Source organism: Ictalurus punctatus, chromosome 28 (assembly GCF_001660625.3).
Source record: "Ictalurus punctatus breed USDA103 chromosome 28, Coco_2.0, whole genome shotgun sequence".
Lineage (NCBI taxonomy): Eukaryota > Metazoa > Chordata > Actinopteri > Siluriformes > Ictaluridae > Ictalurus > Ictalurus punctatus.
This window is the reverse complement of record NC_030443.2, coordinates 11,639,081-11,666,167: the sequence shown is the minus strand read 5'-3', so window position 1 is coordinate 11,666,167 and position 27,087 is coordinate 11,639,081. Positions and strand designations below refer to the sequence as shown.

General features: G+C 40.5%; 2 protein-coding genes and 1 long non-coding RNA gene across 5 annotated transcripts in view; 1 reads left to right on the top strand and 2 right to left on the bottom strand.

Annotated features, from left to right (window-relative positions):
• Positions 1-9,068: 9,068 nt before the first annotated feature.
• On the top strand, positions 9,069-12,374 carry LOC108260077 (G8 domain-containing protein DDB_G0286311). The gene is made up of 4 exons (XM_017460034.3): positions 9,069-9,175; positions 9,513-9,576; positions 10,604-10,945; positions 11,505-12,374. The coding sequence occupies exons 2-4, from the start codon at positions 9,534-9,536 to the stop codon at positions 11,549-11,551; spliced, it is 432 nt and encodes a 143-aa protein (XP_017315523.1). The 5' UTR covers positions 9,069-9,175; positions 9,513-9,533; the 3' UTR covers positions 11,552-12,374.
• Positions 10,857-16,907, bottom strand: LOC108260078 (uncharacterized). The gene is made up of 4 exons (XR_001811066.3): positions 16,222-16,907; positions 15,612-15,704; positions 11,560-14,961; positions 10,857-10,953 (listed from the first exon to the last, which is right to left on the bottom strand). It is a non-coding gene; the product is annotated as an uncharacterized LOC108260078 (long non-coding RNA).
• A 2,724-nt stretch (positions 16,908-19,631) lies between these two features.
• The window catches only part of usp2b (ubiquitin specific peptidase 2b), a 55,164-nt gene continuing 47,708 nt past the window's right edge, over positions 19,632-27,087 (bottom strand). For all 3 annotated transcript variants that reach the window (XM_053677059.1, XM_053677058.1, XM_017460024.3), the window contains 11 exons: positions 26,966-27,016; positions 26,706-26,829; positions 25,393-25,504; positions 25,091-25,204; positions 23,265-23,329; positions 22,752-22,855; positions 22,592-22,669; positions 22,134-22,212; positions 21,525-21,632; positions 21,224-21,344; positions 19,632-21,064 (listed from right to left, as the gene is read on the bottom strand). In XM_053677059.1, the coding sequence (XP_053533034.1) occupies positions 20,980-21,064; positions 21,224-21,344; positions 21,525-21,632; positions 22,134-22,212; positions 22,592-22,669; positions 22,752-22,855; positions 23,265-23,329; positions 25,091-25,204; positions 25,393-25,504; positions 26,706-26,829; positions 26,966-27,016 (1,041 nt within the window). In that variant the 3' untranslated portion in view covers positions 19,632-20,979. The remainder of the gene's footprint in view (positions 21,065-21,223; positions 21,345-21,524; positions 21,633-22,133; positions 22,213-22,591; positions 22,670-22,751; positions 22,856-23,264; positions 23,330-25,090; positions 25,205-25,392; positions 25,505-26,705; positions 26,830-26,965; positions 27,017-27,087) is intronic.

The following is a 27,087-nucleotide window of genomic DNA, read 5'->3' as shown; positions in this document are numbered from 1 at the left end:
ACTTTGCTGAGCACGTTGATAGTGATAGTCATCGAAAGGCTATGTTTAATTACATCTACAGAGCAGCATCTGATAGAGTTATAGACTCTCAACTTAAAAAAACAGCTTGAGTCACAATGCAATTATTGGAGGGAAGTTTTGCGAAGAGTGGTTGCGGTTGTAAAAGTTTCTGTTCAGAGTGGGGATTGGCTGTCTGAGTCTCTAGTGAGATATTTGGTAGAGCTGACAATGGGAATTACATGGGCATCCTGGAACTGATCTGTGAATTCGACCCATTCTTGAATTCACACATACCTTGGAACCCCATCACATCTCTCATAGAAAACATGAGAACAATTTATCAAGGTAATGGGCGAGAGCATGCTTTCTGAAATCATTGCCGAAGTGAACTTGACGAAGTACTTTTCTGTTATCATTGATTCAACTCCTGACATGATGCACATTAACCAGCTTACATTCATCATAAGGTATATTTCACCCAAGGGCCTCGTTGAAGAGCTACCCGACATTACCAGTCACAAATGCAAGTGGGGAGTGCAGTTCCTCCAAACTGTGACTAGTAAAAAATAGACTGAGATCCAGAACAGTACAGGACAAATGAAATCATTTCACACTGATGTCAATTGAGAGAGACATTCTATGTAAAGTGGATTTTACCGATTTGATCAAATACTTTGCTGCAAAGAAATCCATAAAACTTCTAATAAGTATGCCAGATGATGAGATTACACACAGTACATACATGAGGTCAAAACTTGATTACCTGTTTCTCTCTAGCATGTTGTTGTTTTAAATGATCAGTCTCTGGATCCTACTGTTGTATGGTGTCATGCTTGTTTAAGCTGTGTGAATGGAATAGTGTACTATTTTTTTATTTACTATAATTTTTTTAATTGTAACTTTTAAATATTAAAAAAACCTCACCCACTCACTTACATACTCAACACACATACACACACACACACACACACACACACACCCAATCACTCACTCATTCTTTATCTTGCACTTTGCTCACTGTGTTATTTTGATATCTTCCTGAGAGCACATCCTGTATTTTATTGTATTATAATTGCCAATAAGCTAAATAATCTAATAGTACCCCTAAAATTTTAACTAAGATAGGCATGTTACATATAACAAAAAATTCAGAAAAAGGTTTTTCAAGCTTCAATCAGTTGTCATATAAATAAATGATTGCGTTTTTGACTGGGCTTATGTATGATGCATGTTGTTCTATTTAAAATCATTTGTAGAGTAGGTAGGGTCTGAAAATGACTCATTGAGCATCTGTGGGGCATCCTCAAATGGAAGGTTGAGGAGCACAAGGTCTCTAACATCCACCAGCACCGTGATGTCGTCATGGAGGAGTCGAAAAGGACTCCAGTGGCAACCAGTGAAGCTCTGGTGAACTCCATGCCCAAGAGGGTTAAGGCAGTGCTGGAAAATAATGGTGGCCACAAAAAATATTGACACTTTGGGCCCAATTTGGACATTTTCACTTAGGGGTGTACTCACTTTTGTTACTAGCAGTTTAGACATTAATGGCTGTGTGTTGAGTTATTTTGAGGGGACAGCAAATTTACACTGTTACACAATCTATACACTCACTACTTTACACTGTAGCAAAGTGTCATTTCTTCAGTGTTGTCACATGAAAAGATATAATCAAATATTTACAAAAATGTGAGGGGTGTACTCACTTTTGTGAGATATAGTGGGGGCACATGGTGGCTTAGTGGTTAGTACATTTGCCTCACACTGCCAGGGTTGGGGGTTCAATTCCCCCTGCTGCCCTGTGTGTGCGGAGTATGCATGTTCTCCCCGTGCTGCGGGGGTTTCCTCCGGGTACTCCGGTTTCCTCCCCCAGTCCAAAGACATGCATGGTAGCCTGATTGGCATGTCCAAAGTGTCCGTAGTGTGTGAATGTGTATGAATGTGCCCTGCGATGTGAGGGGTGTACAAAAATGTGAGGGGTGTACTCACTTTTGTGAGATACAGTATATATACATACACACACACACACACACACACACACACAGGACCAGTACTAAATTTGGAGGGAGGTGTATTGATAACTAAATAAATGGATTGAGACCAGTGAACAAGATAAGTACAGTTAAGTAGCCAGCTTTACTTATGAACTATTGATTAAAGTTAAGTACAGAGTCACAATAAAATGGAAATGGAATAAATGGATTTACAGTTTTCTTACAAAAGGGTTCTTTCTGTTTCAATTCCTACCCACAAGCTGTATCAGTCCTGCCGCATAGGTAGGTATCCTGAGGGAGATGTTCAAATCTTCTGCATGCAATTGTTTGGGTGGCTCACCGTTCCCTGATTAGAGAGATCTTGGTCAAGCGATTCAAGGAAGAGGGGTTCCAGGAGCTCTGCTACTGTCTCTTCTGTCTGGTGTCAATCCTCTGCATTAGACTGTTCCTCCACACAAAAAACCTGGCCTGTTCACAAAAACCGTTCTTGATACACAAAATAAAAAGATTATGCAGCAGTATACTGGGAAGCTTCAATGCAAAGTTTCAGTTTGATATATAAGAAATATAAACAGACAGTTCTCCAACATTGTGACAGTTACGTGCCTCAATTAAGAAGAAAAGAAAGAAGGCATCTGCCGAAAGAAATATTACACGGAGGCAGACTTCCGCTCCCCCTTGTCTTCCTATTGGCTCAAATCTCAATCAACAGCATCAAGACCATAATAACGAAAAATACAAATAAACCAAAATACAATAAGAAAGAATAATAATAAAGTAATCATAATAATTGGCCTATATGTCAAATTAAATAATTTCCAGAATAATTCTATAATTGTATAACCTTGGCTGGGTTATAAAAAGAATTCCAAATATATAATTACATTAAATATGTAGTGTTCAATTGTGTGTTTTACAAATGAAGGAGGCGATGCAGGATGTAAATGCAGTTAAGAGCTTTATTAACTTTATTAATAAAAAAGCAGTTAAGAGATTTATGAACTGGGCTTAAACAAGAATCAGTGAATGAGGATCAAAGGTTTGTTACAGTTCTCGTGGCTAAACACAGACACACAATACTTTGCCCTGAACAAAGACACATGAGGGATTTAAATACTAAATATAATGAAGGGGATAACGCAAAGCAGCTAAGGCAGTAGGAAGAAATTAATTACCTAACAGGGGTGTAGACAGGACAGAAACCAAAACAAAACACATGTCAAAAGTAAACAAACTCACTGACAACCTGTAAGTGCGCGCTGTCGCGCTACAGGCTGTTGAAGGAGGAGAAATCTGTGACAGTCATAAACAGATCTATAATGTTGTTTCTCCTGTGCTTAAAGCAGTAAGTGAGTAAGCTCAGAAGTCACTGCCACTACTGATCATGACACTGTTCATTTGTAAAACATCCAAATGAACACAGTAATTCAATTTGTGCATAAAATCTAAACCTGTAACAACATGATAGATCAGAGTTCTTCAAATCTGGCCCTTGAGGTCCACTGTTCTGCAGAGTTTAGCTCCAACCTTAATCAAACACACTAAAACAAGCCTAAACCTAAACAAAATTTCAGGCAGGTGAGTTTGGATTTTGGAGCTAAACTCTGCAGATTTGAAGAACCCTGTAATAGATCATGCTTCACTGTTGCCAATAGCAAATGTAGTAAAATTTTAGACATTATTGACAAGCTTAAACTATTGTCTGTCAATCAAACATAATTACTGTAAAATACTGTTAATTTTAATCATGTGTTATGTTTATATTACATTTGTTCATTTCTCAAAGCTATTATTATTATTTTACATTTTATTTATAGGTGCCTTACATGACCCTCAAGGACACCTTACAAACACAATAAAACAATCAACATCAAAATGCATGAATAAAGTAGGCTTTTCCCCCCAGATATCTACTAGCCTTAATTCTGTAATCAGTGGAAGCTCAAACTCAAAATTTTTACAGCAACATGCTACTATGGAAGACTTATTGTCTGCAAAATTTCAGGTTTGTATCTGGGCCCCCACCAGAGATATTCAACATGAAATGGGAATTTTTCAAATTTGCACTCTCGCCCACATTAAAAAAAAGTTTCCAACCTAAAAAGTTCTGCATGCACACTATACTTACATAGATACTCCCTAAAAAAATTAAGACTGATACTCAAACTATTCCCATTATAAATTGATCCTAAATGTGAAACTGTTTGCAATCTTGAACACTACATTTGGACTGAAGTTCTAAGTCTATGGAACAAGAATGTGCAAAATGTTCATAAAGGACACAAAGATGACCATCATAGTTAAACCAAGTAAAATAAAAATAAATAAATATTCCAATACATAATCACCCAAATAAATGAAAATGAAAAATGGTCATGCAACCTGGACCACTTGAGACGGAATGGCCCTTTTGTGAGTGTTAGAGCATTTTGCAAATGTTTGGCCAGTGTCACAAATCGAGGTTGAGCCAGAAGCAGGTGCAGATAAAGACATTTATTTAACCAAACGTACTATGAAACGAATACACTAAGAAAACTTGACTAAACACACTGTGGCAAGAAACAAACATCGAGACATAAACAACGTGAGTCAAACATGGAACACAGGGGTCTAAGACAACGAAAGACAAACTAATGGTGCAGACAAGGACTATTTATACCGATGAGTGCTCATTAACCAAAACATGAATCAGGTGCAGGTGGTCATGTGACAACTAGTGCAGTGCAGTGGCTGATGAAGTGGAGTCCAGAGTTTCCCCGATACGTGACAGAACCCTCCCCCAAGGGCGCTACTCCCGGAGCGCCCAAAATTATATGTCCTCCATCTGGTGGTCCTGGCCCCCTGGAGAACATGTCCCCCGCAAAACCAGGAGGCTGGGCGGCTTCTACAATGGCACAGGGAGGCTGAGATATTTCCTCGGCAGAGCATGAAGGCTGCGCGAACTGGAAGGCCGAGAGAAGTCCCCCGTGCGGCCAGGGAGAGGAGCGTGGGTCTCCTTGAAGCAGAAGGGGGGAACGCTAGTTGCCATGGAGCAAGCGGGCTGAGCGACGTCCGCAGCTGAACGGGGAGGCTGAGCGACGTCCGCAGCTGAACGGGGAGGCTGAGCGACGTCCGCAGCTGAACGGGGAGGCTGAGCGACGTCCCCAGCTGAACGGGGAGGCTGAGCGACGTCCCCAGCTGAACGGGGAGGCCGAGAGAAATCCCCCGTGCAGCCAGGGAGAGGAGCGTGGGTCTCCTCGAAGCAGAAGGGGGGAACGCTAGTTGCCATGGAGCAAGCGGGCTGAGCGACGACCGCAGCTGAACGGGGAGGCTGAGCGACGACCGCAGCTGTGCAGGGCAGCGGGACAGCCTCCTCGGCCGTGCAGGGCAGCGGGACAGCCTCCTCGGCCGTGCAGGGCAGCGGGACAGCCTCCTCGGCCGTGCAGGGCAGCGGGACAGCCTCCTCGGCCGTGCAGGGCAGCGGGACAGCCTCCTCGGCCGTGCAGGGCAGCGGGACAGCCTCCTCGGCCGTGCAGGGCAGCGGGACAGCCTCCTCGGCCGTGCAGGGCAGCGGGACAGCCTCCTCGGCCGTGCAGGGCAGCGGGACAGCCTCCTCGGCCGTGCAGGGCAGCGGGACAGCCTCCTCGGCCGTGCAGGGCAGCGGGACAGCCTCCTCGGCCGTGCAGGGCAGCGGGACAGCCTCCTCGGCCGTGCAGGGCAGCGGGACAGCCTCCTCGGCCGTGCAGGGCAGCGGGACAGCCTCCTCGGCCGTGCAGGGCAGCGGGACAGCCTCCTCGGCCGTGCAGGGCAGCGGGACAGCCTCCTCGGCCGTGCAGGGCAGCGGGACAGCCTCCTCGGCCGTGCAGGGCAGCGGGACAGCCTCCTCGGCCGTGCAGGGCAGCGGGACAGCCTCCTCGGCCGTGCAGGGCAGCGGGACAGCCTCCTCGGCCGTGCAGGGCAGCGGGACAGCCTCCTCGGCCGTGCAGGGCAGCGGGACAGCCTCCTCGGCCGTGCAGGGCAGCGGGACAGCCTCCTCGGCCGTGCAGGGCAGCGGGACAGCCTCCTCGGCCGTGCAGGGCAGCGGGACAGCCTCCTCGGCCGTGCAGGGCAGCGGGACAGCCTCCTCGGCCGTGCAGGGCAGCGGGACAGCCTCCTCGGCCGTGCAGGGCAGCGGGACAGCCTCCTCGGCCGTGCAGGGCAGCGGGACAGCCTCCTCGGCCTGTCCCTCTGAGGTCGCCATGTTGACCTCAGGTGAGAGCTCCACAGCTGAGACCTCCCCGTAGGCCTCAGGCTGGAGCTCTGCTGTCCTCATTGCCCCCCCCCAAAAAAATTTCTGGGCCAGCCTTCACCTCTGGACTGTGCAGCAAGGTGTGCCTCCCCTGCAGTGGAAAGCCCCAGATGCTCAGGTTACTTTGCTGGCTGTGTCGCAAGGCGGACTGTGGCGTGAGCGGAGCTTGGCGATGCGTGTCGGCGGACTGTGGCGTGAGCGGAGCTTGGCTGTGCGTGTCAGCGGACTGTGGCGTGAGCGGAGCTTGGCGGTGCGTGTCGGCAGACTGTTGGCGCAACATGGCAAAGTACTCCACTAACATTGGTGGCATCCTGACGCCCCAGATATCCATCTTGGCGCTCTGCTGCTCCTGATTGTAGGTCTTTCATTCTGTCACAAATCGAGGTTGAGCCAGAAGCAGGTGCAGATAAAGACATTTATTTAACCAAACGTACTATGAAACAAATACACTAAGAAAACTTGACTAAACACACTGTGGCAAGAAACAAACACCGAGACATAAACCACGTGAGTCAAACATGGAACACAGGGGTCTAAGACAACGAAAGACAAACTAATGGTGCAGACAAGGACTATTTATACCCATGAGTGCTCATTAACCAAAACATGAATCAGGTGCAGGTGGTCATGTGACAACTAGTGCAGTGCAGTGGCTGATGGGAAGTGGAGTCCAGAGTTTCCCGATACATGACAGCCAGTGACTTTCAGTTTAGGCCTGTGTGGGGACTGTTTTGAAAAATGAACTTCTGTATGGACAGATGTGTTCAACCAAATGAGAAAAACTGTAATAATGTTAGGTCCTTTGTCACAAAGCCATTGTTGACAATTACAGGTTTGAGACGTCTACAGTAAGAAATAATCACTTTTCGCAGCATTGTGGTTTAGTTTTGGCCCATTCCTCATTGAAAATCATTTTAAATTCCCAAGATTATGAGGGTTCCTGTGATTTTACTCCACAATACAGTATTTGGGTCAGGAAATTGGATAGGCCATGCCAGACCTTCTTGAGTTATTTTGGTTGTATGTTTGGGGTTGTTTTCTTGTTCTCCTGAGATTCAATTTCTTGGCTGAATACATTAAATTATAATATGTTCCAGTACATTGCTGAAATCATTTTTCCTTTGTTGACATGTAATGCCCCAGTACCACTGTCAGAGAAGCAGACCCATATGTTGCTTGCACCTGTCTTTCTCCAAGCACGACAAGCTTGCCGATTGCCGAAGAATTCTACTTTTGTTTTGTTTGAACAGAGCATTTTGTTCCAAAATAGTTCTGATTTGTCTAAATGATTTTAGATGTGCATCTCTGTGCTTGTTTTTTTGTTGTTTGTTTGTTTTTTTTAAGCAGAGGAGATTTGTGTGGGTTGTAGGAATGGAGATGATAACAGTGCAGTTCACTGCTTAATATTCTCTGTATAACTATTGTTTTCAGGTCATCCTGCAACTCTTTTGGAATGACTGATAATGTTTTGAACAAACAACTAATTAACTAACAGTAACACAGTGTTTTGAAAATATCAATTTTCATATGATGACTATGAACAAGTAGAACTGGGGATGCATTTGCCACAAGCCAATTCCTTCTTGTTACTAATTTGTATGCCAGAAATAACCTTAAATTATACTTCAAACAGAAAGCTAATCAAGAAATCTATTTCCTTTTTGGATCATTTAAAAATGTAACCAGTTCATCTGCTGTTTACAACGATAATTCCATATAAATCCTACAAACATTCAATCACTTGTTCTTGAGATATTGTTCTAATGCAGTGGTTCTCCACTAGGGAGCGCTAAGAGATTTTAAGGGGGGCACAAATTGTTTTCAGGGAAAATTTTCAGATTGTGCATAAATGATGCACAAAACTCCACGTTCCCTCTCACTCTCTATTTTCTTTTTGCTGGGGAGAGGCAGAGTTTAGCTTGCCTTTTATCCAGCTGTCAGTGCAGACCAGGGTTGCCAACTTAACTATTTTTCAGACCCCTTTTAGCGACTTTTTTTTTTCCTGTTGCAAAAAAGCGCCTAGTGACAAATCTAGCGGCTTTTTGGACAAACCTTAGTAATTTTCCAAATGTCACCAGTACTGTCCTGTAAGCGCGAGGTCTCGCTTCCCCACTGCACTCTTACCTCTCTCTGCGTCTGCTCTGTTCAGTGAAGGGATGAGAGCCAGAGATTTAACAACATCATGGATAACGAGACGTGCCCTTCGTCCTAATTTACATAATTCGTATGTGAATGTGGTTAGAACGCAAGACGAATGGAATGCAACATGTTTTACATGTAAAATAGTCAATTTTATTACAAACTAGTTCTCTTGTTCAAAGTAGTTATAGTATTCAGAAACATGTTTGATCATTCATGTTCCATACCTGTCCGTCATTTAGTTTAAAAAAAGTCATAAAAGTTATTTTAAAAAATCTTAAAAGTTATGAAAAGTAATTTAAAAAGTACTATCTATCTATCTATCTATCTATCTATCTATCTATCTATCTATCTATCTATCTATCTATCTATCAAAAACAGATTATAAATTAGGTTACATATAGATGTAAATTTTATATAGAATAGATAGTCATTATACCTGGTCTCCTCCTCAAAACGACTTCCGCTTTTTGTTATAAATAAGCAAATCACATTCATATAACTATAATAATGCTGTCGTAAGATTCACACTGATAAAGACACTTCTTGGAAACTAAAACATATATAGCCTTTTTATGACACCGTCATCATAAACGCATTCTTGACGTGACTACTTTATAGATGGCCATGCAGCAAGTCGCCATGGTGAAGGAAATCGTGGGACGTTCTAAATGGGGAGAGCTGTTTGGGTATAAAAACCAGCGTGTTAGAAGGGGTCAAACATCACGCGAAATACTATAGCAGAGAGGAACAAGGAAGATCTCTACCTGAATAAAAGGTAGCCGTACTATTTAATTTGTTCATGTTGTGTTAAACTATAGAGTCTATTATCATTAAGTTAGAGTTTCCTGAATTGTGCTATAATTATGCACTTTTTAAAATCAGATTCTGTGAATGTAGGTGATTTTGTTTGCGGCTTTTTTTGTGACTTTCAGCAAAACCTTTTGTAATCAAAGTTTAGAATTCGTATATTTCTGTTAATGGAGAATAAACATGAATGATGAGCCGAAACATTTCTTAAAATATTAACAATAAAAAAAAATTACCATCATTTTAATATTATGCAATGTTATTGTGTGTTCAGTACTTGATTTTTTAAAATACTTTTTTCTTAGCACTTCCCATCTCACTGAGCAATGTCTGGAAGCCTGTACATTGTTTTGATTCTACTCGAAGCAGGTATGAGAGTGGTTTTTATTTGGTAAATTATGGCTATCTTCCTAGGACTACTTTTTGACACTACCAATATTACACATTTGGTTGCCCAAGTGCTTTGTTACCATTTTTAGTCAGTTTTTAAAATGGTCTATGAAACATCGATCAATTGTTTAATAAATGAAGCTAACAAAAGCTGGCAGACTTAAAATAACCCCAGTCAAAGAAAGTTTAGCACTACTTTGAAAGGATTTAATGGATACCAAAAGATTAGGTTCTGGATTATAACGAACTACTCTATTCTAATATTACATCCTATTTGCTTTAATTACTTTTAGTTTTTATTGAAATGCACTTTATTCATGCTGTGCTATTCCTCTGTTTATTCAATTAGATTATATTTAATTTGACAGAACTGAAATTCGCACCCCATGCCTGTTCACAGACTGTATTGTCTTATTGTAAGGACAAGTAAAATAAATGATTAGGGTGCATTAATGGGATATTGCACACATAGAACGTTCTGTCACTGCATAAAGGCACTGAACAACAAACCCCCCCAAAAAAAACCAGTATGAACATTTTAGTGGTAAATATTTGAAGGTCTCATACCTGGATTAATGTCACGAGACTACTTTTAAGCTAATTTTAAGTGTCCTTTTAAGTGTTTCTATGCATACATTTTTGTCAATGATAAAAATTCTGGAAAATGCAGTATGTCTGGTGCCATCTTTGTTTATATCATTGCAAAAGTATTGTTTTCAAAATCAAATCTATTAATACATGAAAGTTTCATTGAAATGTGTATATACAATAAAACAAAACCTCAACATTTAACGTTCTGTTATCACTCCCAACGCAAAAGATGGTGACAGACATACTGCATATGGCAGCATTTTTGCTTGCACTTTTTGTTAGTGTCTAAAATGCACAAGTGTTTTAATGGCATGCATACTGAAATGAAACGAATGTATTTGCTTTCAAAATCATGGCGTAAAGTCACATAGCAAAAGTCAACTTTAATCATCTTTTTTTCTGTTACTTTCAATAGTTCTGCACGGAACAGTTTCTGGTACTGCTTCCTCTTTAATGGAACAAAGTTCTACAACAGCGAATGTATCTTCATCCCGTACCATAACTGATTCAGATACTACTACCTCTGAGCCTGCAACATATACAATAACCTCCTCTGTGACTCCAGAGTCCATTTCTACAAACCCAGGTACAGTGAACCCTGAGACCAGCCCCCAGACCAGCAATGAAACCAGCCCCGAAACCGTCCCCCAGACCAGCCTCCAGACCAACCCCCCTGACCAAGGACAACAGGAGGGTTTAACCGCAGGCGAGGCAGCAGGAGTAGCAGTAGGCACCATTGCCGGGGTGGCTGCGCTGGGTGAGCGGCTGGAACACACGCACGCGCACACACACACACACACACACACACACACACTTTTTGCATATGACATATGTATTTAATTCAAATATGAAATAAAATAATAAGAATAAAAAACAAAGTATGTAGATAGATAGACAAATGTACATGTACTGAAAGAGCCATTATAGATAATAATTAAAATTAGATAAAAACACAACTAGATAGATAGATAGATACAGTAGATAGATAATACTATAATACAAATAAGAAAGGAAAACAAATAAAGCATTTACCAAAAAAAAAAAAAAAAGCAACAACAACAACAAAAAAAAAATAATAAAATAAAATAAAATAAAAAGGGGTTTGGAAAGGAAACAGAGAAGAAGGAGTGTCTGTAAGTTTTATGACAGAAACTACTTTATAAATCTTTATACATACATGATGAACCAGATAACGAACCAGGGATATAAAACAGGTGCTAGGCAAATGTTCTTAAAAATTTACTGTGCCATATTAAATTGTAGATTTTGTTTAATGTATGACAATGAACCCTGTCTGTCTGTCTCTCTGTCTGTAGGTGGAGGGATATATGCTGGTTTGAAGTTCACTGGGAAACTGGGCTAACCATTCACCTTTATATTCTTCATATTCATCATATCCTCCACCACCTGGAACATGCTCAGGGCAGGAGACCGTCTGTTCTTCCATAGAAGAGTGATGGATTTCTACAAGTTCTGTGACATGGCCTGCAGTAGATATGCAGTCATACACACCTTTTAAATGAAAAATTTAATGCAATAGATTTTATACAAATTAATTTTATTTGTAACATTTTGTTCGACATATTTTATAACTGTACAGTCAACATTTTATTCATATATATATATATATATATATATATATATATATATATATATATATATATATATATATATATTTGTCATTTGTCAGTATCAATGTTCATTATCCTTGCTTTCTCTATGTCACCATTTCATTCTTGTTTTACTGATCGATGTCAGGTTCAAATAAGAAGTTTATGATACGCCAATTTAACCATCACACTGTCAACATGTAGCAACTGTACATGCTCCATTACGTGAACACTGGAGATAACGGCAGGAGATAACAGGGTTAATAAGTGTGTGTGTGTGTGTATGTGTGTGTGTGTGTGTGTGTGTGTGTGTGTGTGTGTGTTAGTGTGTCCGTACAGTCATTTGAGTTTAGTGTAATGACGTATGAGCAATGATGTGAGATTAGAGCAGATGGTAGAGCACCTCTCTAAATGGACTGTAAATCAATAAACACTGTTCCTCTTAAACATGAAAAAAGCAGAAAACAAAAAAGGAGGGATTTTATTTCTTCTTCACTTATAAACAGATCATTTCCAAACTCTTTGTTTTTTTCTATTCTGATGAATAAGCACTAGAATAAACTAGATTAAAACCTGTGTGGCATCCTTTATTTCAAAACACCAAGGTGATGTATGTAATACCAAACCACTAGGCCCAAGTGATATTTTATATCATGTCACAATACCTGCAGACAATTTTGCAATACACAGTAAATGCCAAAATACTTAGGTCAATGAATAACGTGCAATCTAGTATTATATGATGGAGGTGTAGATGGAAGCAGTTGCAGATACTAAATCAGTAAGCAGGCAAAGGGCAGGTTATCAGCAAGGAGGCTAGACTAGACTAGAAATCAAAACAAACTGTGTCAAAAACCAGTGGCACACACTTGAAAGGGTCTGACAAAAGTATACTCTACAGTCAAAGTCATTGCTGATTGGGCAGAAACTACACCAGATCAGTGGGTCCTCATGACAGTATTTGAAACAAACTACAGATCTGCTGCTTTGGTCCAATCCAATGACAAATCGGGATACAGTCATGTATTTTATACCTACTTTATGATAATTAGCCATATTGTGTCTTAATTTTTCCAGGTCAAGAATTTAATCAGGTTTGACCAGAAGCAGATATTTGGTAGTGTGAGAGATTAAATGCGATGTGAGCCCGTTTAACATTTACATTTTTTTTTTTTTTTTTTTTTTTTAACATTTATGGCATTTTTGGCAGACGCCCTTATCCAGAGCGACTTACATTTTTTATACAACTGAGCAATAGAGGGTTAAGGGCCTTGGTCCAAGGTCCATGGTCCATCTGGCCTTCAAGTTCTTTTTACCTGTTCTGACATATCCCCATGTGTTGGTTTACTCAGACAATGCAGTGATGGTCAGCTATATCAACAATGAGAGCAGTATGAGGCAGAGTGGTTGGATTTACTTTGCATGTAATCTCCTCAGTTGGGCCTGACCATAGTCTTCGCATATGTGTGTATGCACAGGAAACATTACCCAGGTAATTCTCACCATCAAGGGTGTAGAAGACACAGGGGACTTGTGCTGAAATATTTTGATATAAAAATTATATTATTTTGGATGTGTTTGGTGACAGGTGTAACTAAATGAGCTGACCACATCGTAACAAAGCTAGGATTTCAATTTCAATTCCTTCTAACCAAGCAAAGTAAGTGGTGGCCTATTTGTGGATTCATTTCTTTTGTTTAGGCTAAAACATCTGTTTGGAAGTATGTTGTTCCATGGCTGAAATATGTCATCACCTGCCTTCTGCTCAGGATTACTAACCATTTCAAAGAAAATTAGCTAAAGTGCTCTTAAAAAGTTGCTAGAAGTCGCTATATGATGTCATGGACTAATTTTCATATGAATTATTCATCATGATGGGGCAGTGGTGGCTTGGCGGTTAAGACTCTGGGTTACTGATTGGAAGGTTGGGGGTTCAAGCCCCAGCATTCCCAATGAGCCACTGTTGGGCCTTTGAGCAAGGCCCTTAACTGTCTCTGTTCCTGACATGCTGGGGTATGTGAAAAGAAGAATTCCACTGTGCTGTAGTGCATATATGATCAATAAAGACTCATTATCATTATAACTGTTATATCAAACTGCAAATGCGGGTGCATGAAGAAAACAAGATCTCAACTAGATTATAAATGAATAATACGTAGGTCTATAAACAATGTGCAATCTAGTGTCATATAATGGAGGCAACAGAAGCAGTTGCAGATAAGGTTGCTTTTATGACTAAACCAAATTTTATTTGATCATTTGGTCAAGTTCTAAATCAGTAAGCAGGCAAAGGTCAGGCAAACAGACTAGATTAGACTAGAAATCAGAAACAATAAACAAACTATGTTCAAAACCAGGGAAGCATCAATAAACAAAATCGTGGTAACATTAAGTGTACAAGGACAAGGTGTAAAGTGTATATGTGTGTGTGTGTGTGTGTGTGTGTGTGTGTGTGTGTGTGTGTGTGTGTGTGTGTGTGTGATTAAGTAGATGTTTGCTCACTCGGAAGCTGGGTGTAAGCGAGGGAGCATATGTGTGGTCTGGGGAGTGTAGTCCGAATAGGCCATGTTTATAGGCCGTGGTGTTTGCTGGGAATTGGAGTTTGGTTTGCTATGATATGACATCTGGAATGTGTACCAATATTTACCAATATTACCAATGTTTAGAGTGACATTACCAATATTTAGAGTAACCTGTTATACATTTCTGTGGAAAACTTCAATATTTTTCAATGTTTTTGTGAATATATATAATTATTATTATCATACATTTTCCTTCCCAAGTGTGTTACATATCGCAGAATTACAAAACATAGAAAAAGGCTGGTTTATTCAAGCAAAAATTGACATTTGGCATTAATGTAAATTAAACTTTAAATATGGAGGTAAATATGGAAATATGGAGTGGATTGTCCTGCCACCTCAGAGCTCCAAAGCCTCCAGTTTGCTGAACTTGCATTACTGTCTGTGTGGAGCTTTGCATGTTCTCCCTGTTTCCATATGGGTTACCTCAGGGTTCTCAGATTTCTTCCCACTGTCCAAAAACATACGCTAAATTGCCCCATGCATCAATGAGTGTGGAAATGTGAGTGCATGGTGCCCTGTGATGGATTGACGTCCCATCCATGGTGAATTCTCTGCACACAGTGTTACTGGGACAGGCTCTGGATCCAGTGCAAAATAAGAATAAAGCAGTTATTGACTATGAACGAATGAGTTTATTCCCTTCCATGTTCCGGCGCCCAAACCTGAACCGCCCACCATTATCTGTGTCTGAATACCCCTATCCAGCCGGTGGCCGGCCCAAGACATTGCACCCTCCAATAAAGAATACCACTGAGCAAAAGGATACTCTACACTGTAAAAAAATGTTTAAAAATTAATAAAAATCCTACTAAATTTATGTTAAAAAACTGGCAGTTGTGGTTGCCAGAAATTTACCATAAATAATACAGCAGAAATGTACACTGGTTTACAGTACTCCTAAAAGTAGTGTTACTGTTACGGTTACTGGAAAGTTACTGAAAAAATATGGTACGGATGTTTCTTTTTAACAGATTAGTGTCATATTTCACAATTAAAGGCTGTTCTATTTACATGTAAATTTAATGTAAAATGCATTTCATACTGTAATATATACAGAATTTCACTGTAGAAATGCTATACATCTGTGAATATATATTTTTTAAATATGCGTATTTTATTATCTTAAAACTAAAATTGTTTGTTTAAAGAAATTTACTGTAAAAAAAAAAAAACTACATGATTCTGTAATGTTAAGTACAGCACATCTGTTTAATTAGAAATGACTCACCAACAGTGTTTTTGGCCCATTGTACATTGCACCTTCATACACACGGTAGGCATACTATGACCATACTGTAGGAACAGATCTCGGCCCTGGGCCCTTAACAAATAACAAAATTAGTTTGGTCCTATTTTGTACCTTCAGTATATCCACAACATTAATTCATATGCAGAATAATCATACTTGTTGAATAATCATACTAGTTGTTAGATTAACTAAAACGGTTTTGAATACTTCATTTATTCACAGCCAGGCTAAAAGAAAAAATGAAGAAAATATAGAAATTTGAGTACAAATCTGAGCATGTGTATTCAATACTGATTTTTTTTTTAAACAGATTAAACAAAACCCACATAACAACCACTTTTTTATAAAACAGAACAAACATAGAACCACATTAGAAAACAATAAGTATGAATCAATCCCTAAATAACCTAACTAATTAGCCAGTTAGCTAACTACCATCCAACATTGCTTAGCCTCAGTCACTAGATAACAAACTAACTAGCATGTTGTTGTCGCTAACTAGCTTCCTAATGTTAGACAAAGAGAAGTTAAGTGACAGCAACATTAATGTCCTTTGAGACATTAGTTAAAGTGTTGAATAGGTACTTACCACTGAAAATTAACTGGACGAGGATGATGAAAACGCACTGCAGTAGAAAGAAACGGTTACATGAGTTGAAACAAACAGACTCCGCCGATGGTATGTAAATGGAGTGTTTTGATGTAAATCAATCTGATTTCAGTGGGGTCAGTGCCTCTGTGCCATTTTCAACTGCAACACGTTTGCATCTCTCTTATCTCTTATCTATTTTGGCTTGGCAGTTAAGGCTCTGGGTTATTGATCAGGAGGTTGAGGTTGGGGGTTCAAGCCCCAGCACTACCAAGTTGCCACGGTTGGGTCCTTAACCCTCTCTGCTCCAGGGGTGCTGTATCATGGCTGACCCTGTGCTCTGACCCCAGCTTCCTGACATGCTGAGGTATGCGAAGAAAAGAATTTCACTGTGCATATGTATATGTGATAAATAAAGACTCATTATCATTATAATTTCTATTCATTCTGATCTTTTTCATTTTAATTTAGTATTTAATGCACAGTCTAAAGAGGAGTAGGCCAGGTTTTCATTTCTGCAAGTTATATACTGTGTACAATTGTGTATTTGACAAATAAAAATCTAGAATCTTGTATCTTGAAAATGGCATGAGGTTCATTGTGATGCGGTGTATTTGTAATGAGACAAGATGTTTTTGAAGTAAACAAATCATTACTTATAATGATGAACACTCTTCATTTTAAGTTCTCTGCGAATCTTCACGAGACACTAAAGAGTCACTGTAATCTAAATAATCATGTAAGCTAATTAATGGGATAGAGCATACCTAAAAGTACTGTTGTCGACCATATAATTGTGATTTATTGCAAAAAATACAAGAAAAAAAAATATTTCCAACAGCATGCATCTGTAGAAAACACAGTGATTTACCGTTTAGTCTTTTTTGTGTACTTTACCATTGCTTTTGTGTTTTCTTTAATGGTAAAATAATGAATTTTTTTTTTTTAACAAAACAATAATGCAAAAAGTATCAACTGTTGTTGTATTTACATTAACAGCATTTAACTGTTAAATCAAGGGTAATTTCATGTTTTATAATTTACAGGTTTTTTTTTACCTTCGCTATTTTACATTCCTTCACCATTAATACCACAGACATTTTTATTTTTATTTTTTTACAGTTAACAGTCAAAGCCATTGGTGATTGGCCAGAGACTACATCAGATCACTGGATCCTGATGACAGTATTTGAAACAAACTACAGATCTGCTACTTTGATAAAAAGTAGTGTGCCCTGCATGTGCGGAGTTTGCTTGTTCTCCCCGTGCTGCGGGGGTTTCCTCCGGGTACTCTGGTTTCCTCCCCTAGTCCAAAGACATGCATGATTGGCGTGTCTACGTAGGCTGATTGGCGTGTCTAAAGTGTCCATAGTGTATGAATAGGCGTATGAATGTGTATGTGATTGTACCCTGCGATGGATTGGCACCCTGTCCAGGGTGTACCCTGTCTTGTGCCCGATGCTCCCTGGGATAGGCTCCAGGTTCCGCACGACCCTGAATGATCAGTAGTATAGAAAATGGATGGATGGAATACCTCCAAGAAGAGAGTTTGAAAAGAAAAATTAAGAAGTGAGAGGGTGGAACAAACAGTGATGATCAGTGATTAGTCGTTGGGAGACAGTGCTACTCACTGATTGGTCATTGGGAACATTGGTGATCACTGATTGGTCACAAGCGCAACACAGTCTGGCTTTTACACACTGATGGTGAGTCATATGAACCCGCGCTCTCAAATCGTCTATCAGCGGTTGTGTTGTGAGTTGGAAAGACATGTCGGGTCCAGTATAGTCTCTAAGCTGTGCTCAAAAAATCGCTAGATTTGTCGCTAGGCTCTTTTTTAAAATCTTTTTTTAGTCACCAAATCTAGCCTGTCCAACTTGCAAAAAACACTTCTAATCAGAACATTGCTTGCCACCTACTGGTCAAAGTGTAAAATTGTAGAGTAGGTGAAAAAATGGTGAAAAAGAATAGTAATTGGCACAGATAAATAAGGAATGTATAAACAAATTTCATTGTGCAGTTATAGCATTCCTTCAAATATAGTTACTCAAAACTAGCATTGCACATGGTGGCTTAGTGTTTAGCACGTTCGCCTCAGGGGGTTGAGTCCCGTGTGTGGAGTTTGCATGTTCTCCTCGTGCTGTAGGGGTTTCCTCCGGGTACTCCAGTGTCCTCCCCCAGACCAAAGACATGCATGGTAGGCTGATTGGCATGTCTAAAGTGTCCTTAGTGTATGAATGAGTTTGTGAGTGTGTATGTGATTGTGTGCCCTGCAATGGATTGGCACCCTGTCCAGGGTGTACCCCCCCCCGCCTTGTGCCTGATGCTCCCTGGGATAGGCTCCAGGTTTCCCCATGACCCTGAAAAGGATAAGCGGTATAGAAAATGGATGGATGGAAAACTAGCATCGCCTAATGAGTACTTATGTTCTTGTGTATTTTTGGGGGTAAGCTAGTAATTTTTCTATATCTACTGTGTCTAGTTATATCCATATAGTAGTTTTTCTATATCTATATTTCTGTATAATTTCTTGTTTTGTTTATGCTCTGTGCTTATGGAGGAGGCACAAGCAGCGGCAGCCCCAGTAGATAAGGATAGGGGATGTTCACAGGTGAGAAGTCAGTTGAAAACAAGAAGTCAGGGTTTCAATTTCATGTTCACACATATAAACAACATAGTTATTGATCCACATACTTCTGTCCATTATGTGTTTGTCCGCTCAGGTGAATTACTGACATCCATGTCCTTCTTACTTTTAAAATGACTTCTACACCCCGGTTCACTGTCCCTGGTGGTTATCAGTCACACACGTAACTACTGTTATACTGTATGTGCTTTATAGAACATCAAGAAGTTTTGAAAAGTGTCTTAAAAAGTACTTATTGATATATAAATCCATGTTACTGTTATGTCTAAGTTTATTCTTCCATATACATAGATCAGCTATATCATTGAAACCACCTGCCTAATATTGTGTAGGTCCATATTGTGTCACCAAAACAGCTCTGACCCATTGAGGCATGGACTCCACAAGACCTCTGAAGGTGTGCTGTGGTATCTGGCTCCAAGACGTTAGCGGCTCCTTTAAGTCCTGTAAGTTGTGAGGTGGATCGGACTTGCTTGTCCGACACGTCCCACAGATGCTCGATCGGATTGAGATCTGGGAAATCTGGAGGCCAAGTCAGCAACTTGAACTGTGTTATGTTCCTCAAAACGTTCCTGATCAATTTGTGCAGTGTAACAGCAACACTGTTGCCAATGAGTGTACTTGTTCTGCAACAATGTTTAGGTAGGCAATACGTGTCAAAGTAACATCCACAAGAATGCCAGGACACAAGGTTTCTCAGCAGAACCTACAGCATCACACTGTCATTGACAATAATAGAAAAAGGAGACCCAAATACGCTTGATATGGTCAAATTGGTTAATTTATTCATATGTACATCTATCTGGCTTTTAAAAAGCCAAACATACTTGACATGTGGAGCCCCATGGACAGGAAGGACTCAATCTGTGTGAGTCACATAATTGTGACTCCCTCACTCACTCACATACATACATACATACATTGTACTTCATAAATAAAATATCACACCATCTGTATCTCACACACACACACACACACACACACACACACACACACACACACACACACACACACACACACACACACTCTCTCTCTTTCTCAAACAGACAATGCGCACAGATACACCAGGTGGCTCCTTGTGCTGTAAAACCTGCTTTCACATGAAAGTGAATCCTGTGGTCACAAAATAAAACAAAACCAGCATTGCAAAGATGAGCTCCACTAGGGGGCGAATCATCTCCTCTGTTTTGGAAAAGTAGTTAAAAAAAAAAGAGAAACAAAACAAAATGGAGTACAAAACATTCCATGTTCCCCAAAAGCTTGATGACATTTGTTTCTGGAGTTGTAAAGCAAGTGTAGCTAACAAGTAATGGATGTCTATCTAAAAAAAAAAAAATCTTTTCCATAAATATCCCAGAACTACATCCAGTTCTTCAGTAGTTACACAGGCATACAAAAACAAAAAAACAAAACAAAACCAATCATCCATATGGTTTGGGACACAGTACGATCTAACTACAAATCATAAAGTATACAGTAAGACCCAATCATTATGAATAGGCCAGATGCTGATGATAATAAAATGCCCACCTTTTGACTTAGATTGTGCAGCTGAACAGTGCAGTGTGATGCAAATACTGTAAATGAAGATATGGGCAGATATGTATTTATGAAAAAGATTTTGGGTGACTTCTCACTGTTGTGACTCATAATCAGATCCAGAGTCTCAAAATGAAAAACATTAAAATACCAGAATAAATTAAAGTCACAATGCAGTCGCGATGAGTGACTGTAGAGGAACAAAGAGCTCCAGGTACACAGTGCATAGTTCTTTGACATCCGTCTTCACTCACACACACACACACACTCGGTCCTGCTCATTGTGAGAGGTAGTGTTCCAGTTGCTTTCTTTCTTCATACAAGGAGTGTTTTCATCCCCATCCCTTTAGCAGCGGCAGTCTACATCCAGTGGAATACAGGATGAGGAAGCTCTTATACCAGAGCTTGTTTAGGGCTGTCTGAAATCATGTCCTAGGCAAGTGAAGTCTTAAAAACAATCTCATGTTGTGGCTCAAAGCACAGCTATTGCTGAGGTTTAGTCTCAAGTCCAGGCCAGTGTTTAGCCCCATGTTGATCCCAGAATAATTCTTTAGGCCGGAGACGAGGCTGGATCACAAGCGCGAGGAGTTAGCAAGCTCGTAGAACAGCACATAGGCATCACTGCTGCGCACTTGGCTGGAGGACATAGGGCTCACCCTAAAAACAAAAGAGAGAGGATATGTAAACGTGTGCATATATTTGGATGCTGAGCACAACACGTCTCTGATATCTGACATTAAAGATGAACAGCGCTTCGGGACACTGTGGTACTCTCAACTACTCAACTATACAATCATGAGCTTTTCGGTGAGTTACCTGGAGTCGTTGTACGAGTACCACTCTCCTGTGGAAGGGTTGCGGCAGTATGCTGTGTAATGGCCACCCAGTGTGGTGCCTGTGTGATTAGACACTGCATACAGGTTATACACGGCGTGCGCTAGACGAATAAAAGGAAAGGGAGATTAAAATACACTTCACTGAACCTCCTGAAGTACATCAGATTCTGTCTTATATACTGTTCTTAATTAAACAAAAATGCCACCGCTTCTTAAATTAAAATCAAGTATAATTATGTGTTTGAATGAAGTATAAAAGGATGACGGGATACTATACGTACTGCTGTTGTCTGAAGCGAACTCGCACAGGTCCAGCTCTTTGATGGGAAAGTTGACGAACGTAGAGAGTTTGGCGGTTTTCAGGCGAGCTTCAGAGAATCGCTTTAGATCTGAACCGGCCGGAGAGTTAAGGACCAACAAGCACGTATGCAGCACTTATACCAGTCCCCACAGGATGTTGCGATCGCAGAAATGAACGCAAAAATCAAGCAAACTCCGCGATATTCGGAGGAGCTTGCGATTATTCAAAAATGCTTGCGGATTTGGGCCAAGACGCGTCATGTGATGTCGTCACAGTGCACATTCAGTCAGAGCCCTGTCTGACTCGCATGCGTTGAACATGAGTACAGATAAAAGGTCTCACTTACAAACAAACGTTGCTGCTAAAAACGTGACTGCAGTTTCACCAATTCCAGTCGTTTACGAGAAAGAAAAAAAAAAAAAAACAACGAAAAAAAAAAGCACCGCAAAATTTGAAAAAAGGTGCAGAAAAATCAATCACTGTATGTACACAACTCTCACGTTATTTCATGTTGGTGTGGATGTTTTATGTTAAATTATGTGCAGAACTAGTGATAATTTGCTTGGCAGAGTGATTTCAGAAAGGATACGAAGCACCAGGACTTTGGGAAATTTCTGAATGGTGAATTTCTTCGTGCATTTCCGCCTGGCTTTACACCTTTGGCATGTCTGTGGGAGAGAGAGAGAGAGAGAGAGAGAGAGAGAGAGAGAGAGAGAGAAAGAAAGAAAGAGAGGGAGAGAGAGAAAGGGAGGGAGAGAGAGAAAGGGAGGGAGAGAGAGAAAGGGAGGGAGAGAGAGAGAGATCAGGGTAAGACAACAAAAAGAAAAACTAAACATTCTCTTAGAGCATGGGATTATTTCAGTTTAGTCCTGGGCCACATCAAACTGCCTTAAACTGTATGTTAAAAAGTTCTATAGATATAACGACACATTAACATCAAATGGACATTTGCACGATTAGACAAAAGTAATACCTAGAGTATTTAGTACGTACACACACACACACACACACACACACACACACACACACCGTAGTACAAACACTTACTGGTTTCTCATTCCCATCCAGTACATCTTCCTTGGCGAAAAGCCGGAGGCAGTCGATCAGCATCACCTCTCCAGAGCTCTACAGCAGGAAGAGAGTAGAGTTAAGACACACTTTGACCCAGGAAACTCTGACCTGTCTGTGTTTGAGAGTGTGTGTTTACCTTGGCAATAGGTAGAGACAGATCCCAGAACGGATCGAATACAGTGGAGCAGAAGCCACACTCGCTGCAGGTCAGTGTACTCTTCAGCTGGCCAACAAACAGATCTGTGGGAAAAGACCAAAGCACACATTAGCAATCCACACACACACACATACACACACACATACACACACACATACACACACACATACACACACACATACACACACACATACACACACACATATACACACACACATACACACACATACACACACACATACACACACATACACACACATACACACACATACACACACATACACACACACACATACACACACACACATACACACACACATACACACACACATACACACACACATATACACACACACATACACACACATACACACACATACACACACATACACACACATACACATACACACACATACACACACATACACACACATACACACACATACACACACATACACACACACACACACCAACTTCTTTAGTCGCACTCACCAACTACTTTGCTGTCTTCTCTCTCCAGGTACTTGTTCCACATTCTCTTGGCTTTCTCGTCATCCCTGAGGAGTGCACGCGCGCACACACACACACACACACACACACACACACACACACACACACACACACACAGTAAGAATGTGATCTCAAGACTACAGTCATTAGATATAGTCCAGTCAAAGCAGGGTTCTTAGATTATTTCTACCAAGTGACACCATCTTGCATAATTTCCCTTCCTTTATGATCAGAACAGATGTATTTCATGTAAATAATCCAGCTGTTAAAACAGCAAATGTGTTTTGCCATATTTATCAGTCCATACAGTTTTTTTTGTGATCGTTGTGGCCAAATATTCATGAATTTTCTCTGGCTGTTTTCAAAATTTTTGCGATGCAACTTGCGGAGTTTTTTGTGCCTCTTTTGCGGAAAACTACTTGAATTGGCGAAATTGCGATCGCAGGGAATTGTTTTGCACGGCCTTTCACAGTGATGTTTGGTGGTAAATGAGACCTTTTATCTGTATTCATATTCAATGCACATGAATCGAAGAGGGCTTTGGCTGAACATGTGTTGTGATGACGTCACATGACATGTCTTGGCCCAAATCTGCAGTACTTTCCAAACATTGCAAACATGGAGTTTGCTTGATTTTTTTTCATTTGCCCATTTCTGTGAATGCAAAAATCCTAGAGGGACTGATTTATTAACTGGTTTCACTGGAGCCTGTTATTCCCGCAATTCATCCACAGAACTTTTGCTAAAATCAATTCAGATAAATTAGATGACACACTGAAATGACATTAATTACACTTGCGTTTCATTTATTTAAAAGCTGGGCTTTCAGTTTATGTTAATTATAGCCAAGTCAGTTTGGGATTAATTTTGGATAGCCAGCTAATGCTATCACAGTCATAGTTTAACTAATATTAGCCACTAGCTATCTGTCATTACCTAGCTAAACATTATACAACCCGTACTTAAATATATCTAAATCTGCTAGCATGCTAGTGCTAGTGAGTTAGCCAACATTAATATTACTGGAAAGTTTGTAAGTGAATAATTTCCTTGAAGCTAGGTCCGGTCATTGCATAAAGTTGCCTTAGAATTGCATAAAGTCTTTTGGTGTGTGTGTGTGTGTGTGTGTGTGTGTGTGTGTGTGTGTGTGTGTGAGCTAGCAAATAGTTAACTAGCTTCAGAACACTTTAACGAGAATTTTCCTTTAGCCCACGCAGGGGTTTCATCCACTCAGACTGGAGTTTTAAATTGTTGGTCTTAGGTCCTCCAGCTACATATTACTAACTGTGCATACCACATACTAAATTCGGTAGTACTTGACAGTAATCACACCAGTAAAATGCTATTTGAAAAGTATCCCCCTGGCTTTATGGACCTCATTTTAAGAACATACATTTAGACCAGTGGTTGTCAAAATTTTGCAGCCAGGGACCTCTTTAACTGGAAAATAAAATCCCTGGCCCTCCTCAGAAAAGACATTAAAAAAATTCTAATATTAGGCTGATTATTTGAATGCGTCACAGATGACTGTGGCATTGCTGAGGTTGGAACTTGCGGTCTGACTTGTTTATGAGTTACTGAGGTTTAGATTAAACCCAATAACCATTCAAAATGGCTAAGAACTGCAAGAGTACAATAATACATATAATAACTCTGATAACAGTGGACTGTGATTCCAGTCTCTGTACCAAAATAAACAAACAAACAAACAAATAAATCAGGGAGGCCCTGCTTCATGGACCCTGAGGACACCACTTTGAGAACCACTGGGGTGAGAGTAATCGTAGGAATCATAAGCGTGCGCTTACGAGAGGTGGTCGTAAGCGTCCTCTGTGGGCGCTCTGGGCCTCAGTGACCCTCGGTTCACTTCATTATGGAGCCCGTCCAGGAGGAAGCGCAGGAACTCCTGAGCATCCTGCTGACTGTGACGCAGAGAGAGAAAGATATGAGAAAGGAGAAGCAGTGAAATCGAACACGTTGTACTATCAGATGGATCAGTACAGGCTAATATTTCAGTTAGTTCATTAATCATTTAATTGAGGTCACAGCGAGTATAGGTAAAGCTAATTAGCGCATTCTGACGTGTCTTATCTGAAGAGTAGAGACTTACTTGTAGCCCATGAAGCGCGGAGCGTACTTCTGAATCTGCGTCTTAAAGTCAGAGGGGCTGATGGCGTCGTTGCTCGCTGATGTCCACAGTGTCTGAGTCAGCTTGGCAAACTCTGAAAACGCATAAATGAATATTATGAAAATTCAAATCGTATTTGAATACTTTCTAAATCTAAGACTAAATCTACATTAATCTGAATAAATTTGAAAACGCAGCATTTTCTCAACGTTTTGGCCTACTGTCCATACTTTTCGAGCACGCTCTCGCACGTTTGAAAACGCCGTTTTCACGTTGTAGTGTGGACTGAGAAAACGGAGGTATTCAAAAACTATGACTTAAGCTGTGTTCGACTTCGGCTGCCGCTGGATATAACTGTTTGGCGAGAGTTGCAGCTTGCAGTCGGGGGAGCCGTCGAGTCGGGCACTGTCTGCTTCCCATAGTGATACTCGTGCGGCGTTTGCTTTCTTTACCGCGGATTAGACGTAATATTTCTCGGATAAACAGACGTCTGAATTTTACATGTAGCAAACAAACACTTTTCCCTGAATAAGTTAATACAGTAAGCGTACGTCTACATTAATCTGGATGAATTTGAAAAGGCATCTTTTTCTTGGAAAACACTCTCCCAGATGAATGAATCTGAAAATTTTCGTTTTTCGAGTGCAGACTGAGAAAACGGAGGTGTTCAAAAAAGATGACACATTCAACTCAAAACAAACAAGCTGGTGGACGATGTTGTACTGCAGATGCTGCACCGGCTGTCCAGTCTGATAGCTTTTTTAAACATTAATGTCACTTTGTACAACCTTCAGATTGCGTTTTTAAATAAACACCTGGCAGGAATGACGCAGGCCAGCGCTTCTTACGTTTTTACACATGTGCAGCATAGGGATGTGAGCGTTTTCAGACGTGTCAGTGTGGACGAGCAATTTTTGGAAAACGTTTGAAAACGTCAGTGTACACGGAAAGCGTTTTAAAACAAAAAGGCAGTTTTCAGATCTATCCAGATTAATCCGGAAGTGGCCTAAATCTACATCCGGAGTGCTATATACATCAAATCAAACGGAATACTTCAAAACATTTCAATAAATATATTAGGCCTCCACATCCACTGCCAAATGACTGAAAACTATATGTTTTACCAACAGAAAAAAATCACGACATAGGTGATAAAAATTAGAATTTTTACAGGAACGTTTACGGTCCTCACGATAAATTCATTCGATGAATCAAAATCTAACTGTGAGAACCCTAAAAATTCTCACCCCCTATCTGACTCCTACTGAGTGTCATGCAGCTGCATGTGTGCATACCCTCCATTAGAGCCGCTTTGGCCCTGCAGTTGTTGTTGAGGTCGGTACGGTGTGTGTTGCGCAGACAGTAGTCACGCAGGTCGTGCGTGTTACTCAGACACTGCAGAATGGAGTTCATGAAGCACTGCGGAAAGAGTGAGCAATTCAGTTGTCATCAATAATCCATGTCATAAATAATCAATGGGATAATAAATGTTTTCCAAGCTAACCTTTGGGTGGTAATTTATGCAGTAATGTATGCATTCATGTTGAATACTTACAGTGTTCCCCAGGTTCCTTAGACCCACAAGTCCTTGAGCGTTCTTGGAGTTCTATGTGAGTGAGGACACAAAGAAATAGAGAGGAGGGTTACTAGGCAAGTGTAGGCAACCACAAACACTTT

Excerpts from the sequence above, each read along its gene's own strand:
- LOC108260077 (XM_017460034.3), top strand. The coding sequence starts at position 9,534 with ATGTCTGGAAGCCTGTACATTGTTTTGATTCTACTCGAAGCAG. Across the intron at positions 9,577-10,603 it reads TTTGATTCTACTCGAAGCAG|TTCTGCACGGAACAGTTTCT; the intron begins GTATGAGAGTGG and ends TACTTTCAATAG. Across the intron at positions 10,946-11,504 it reads TGCCGGGGTGGCTGCGCTGG|GTGGAGGGATATATGCTGGT; the intron begins GTGAGCGGCTGG and ends CTCTGTCTGTAG.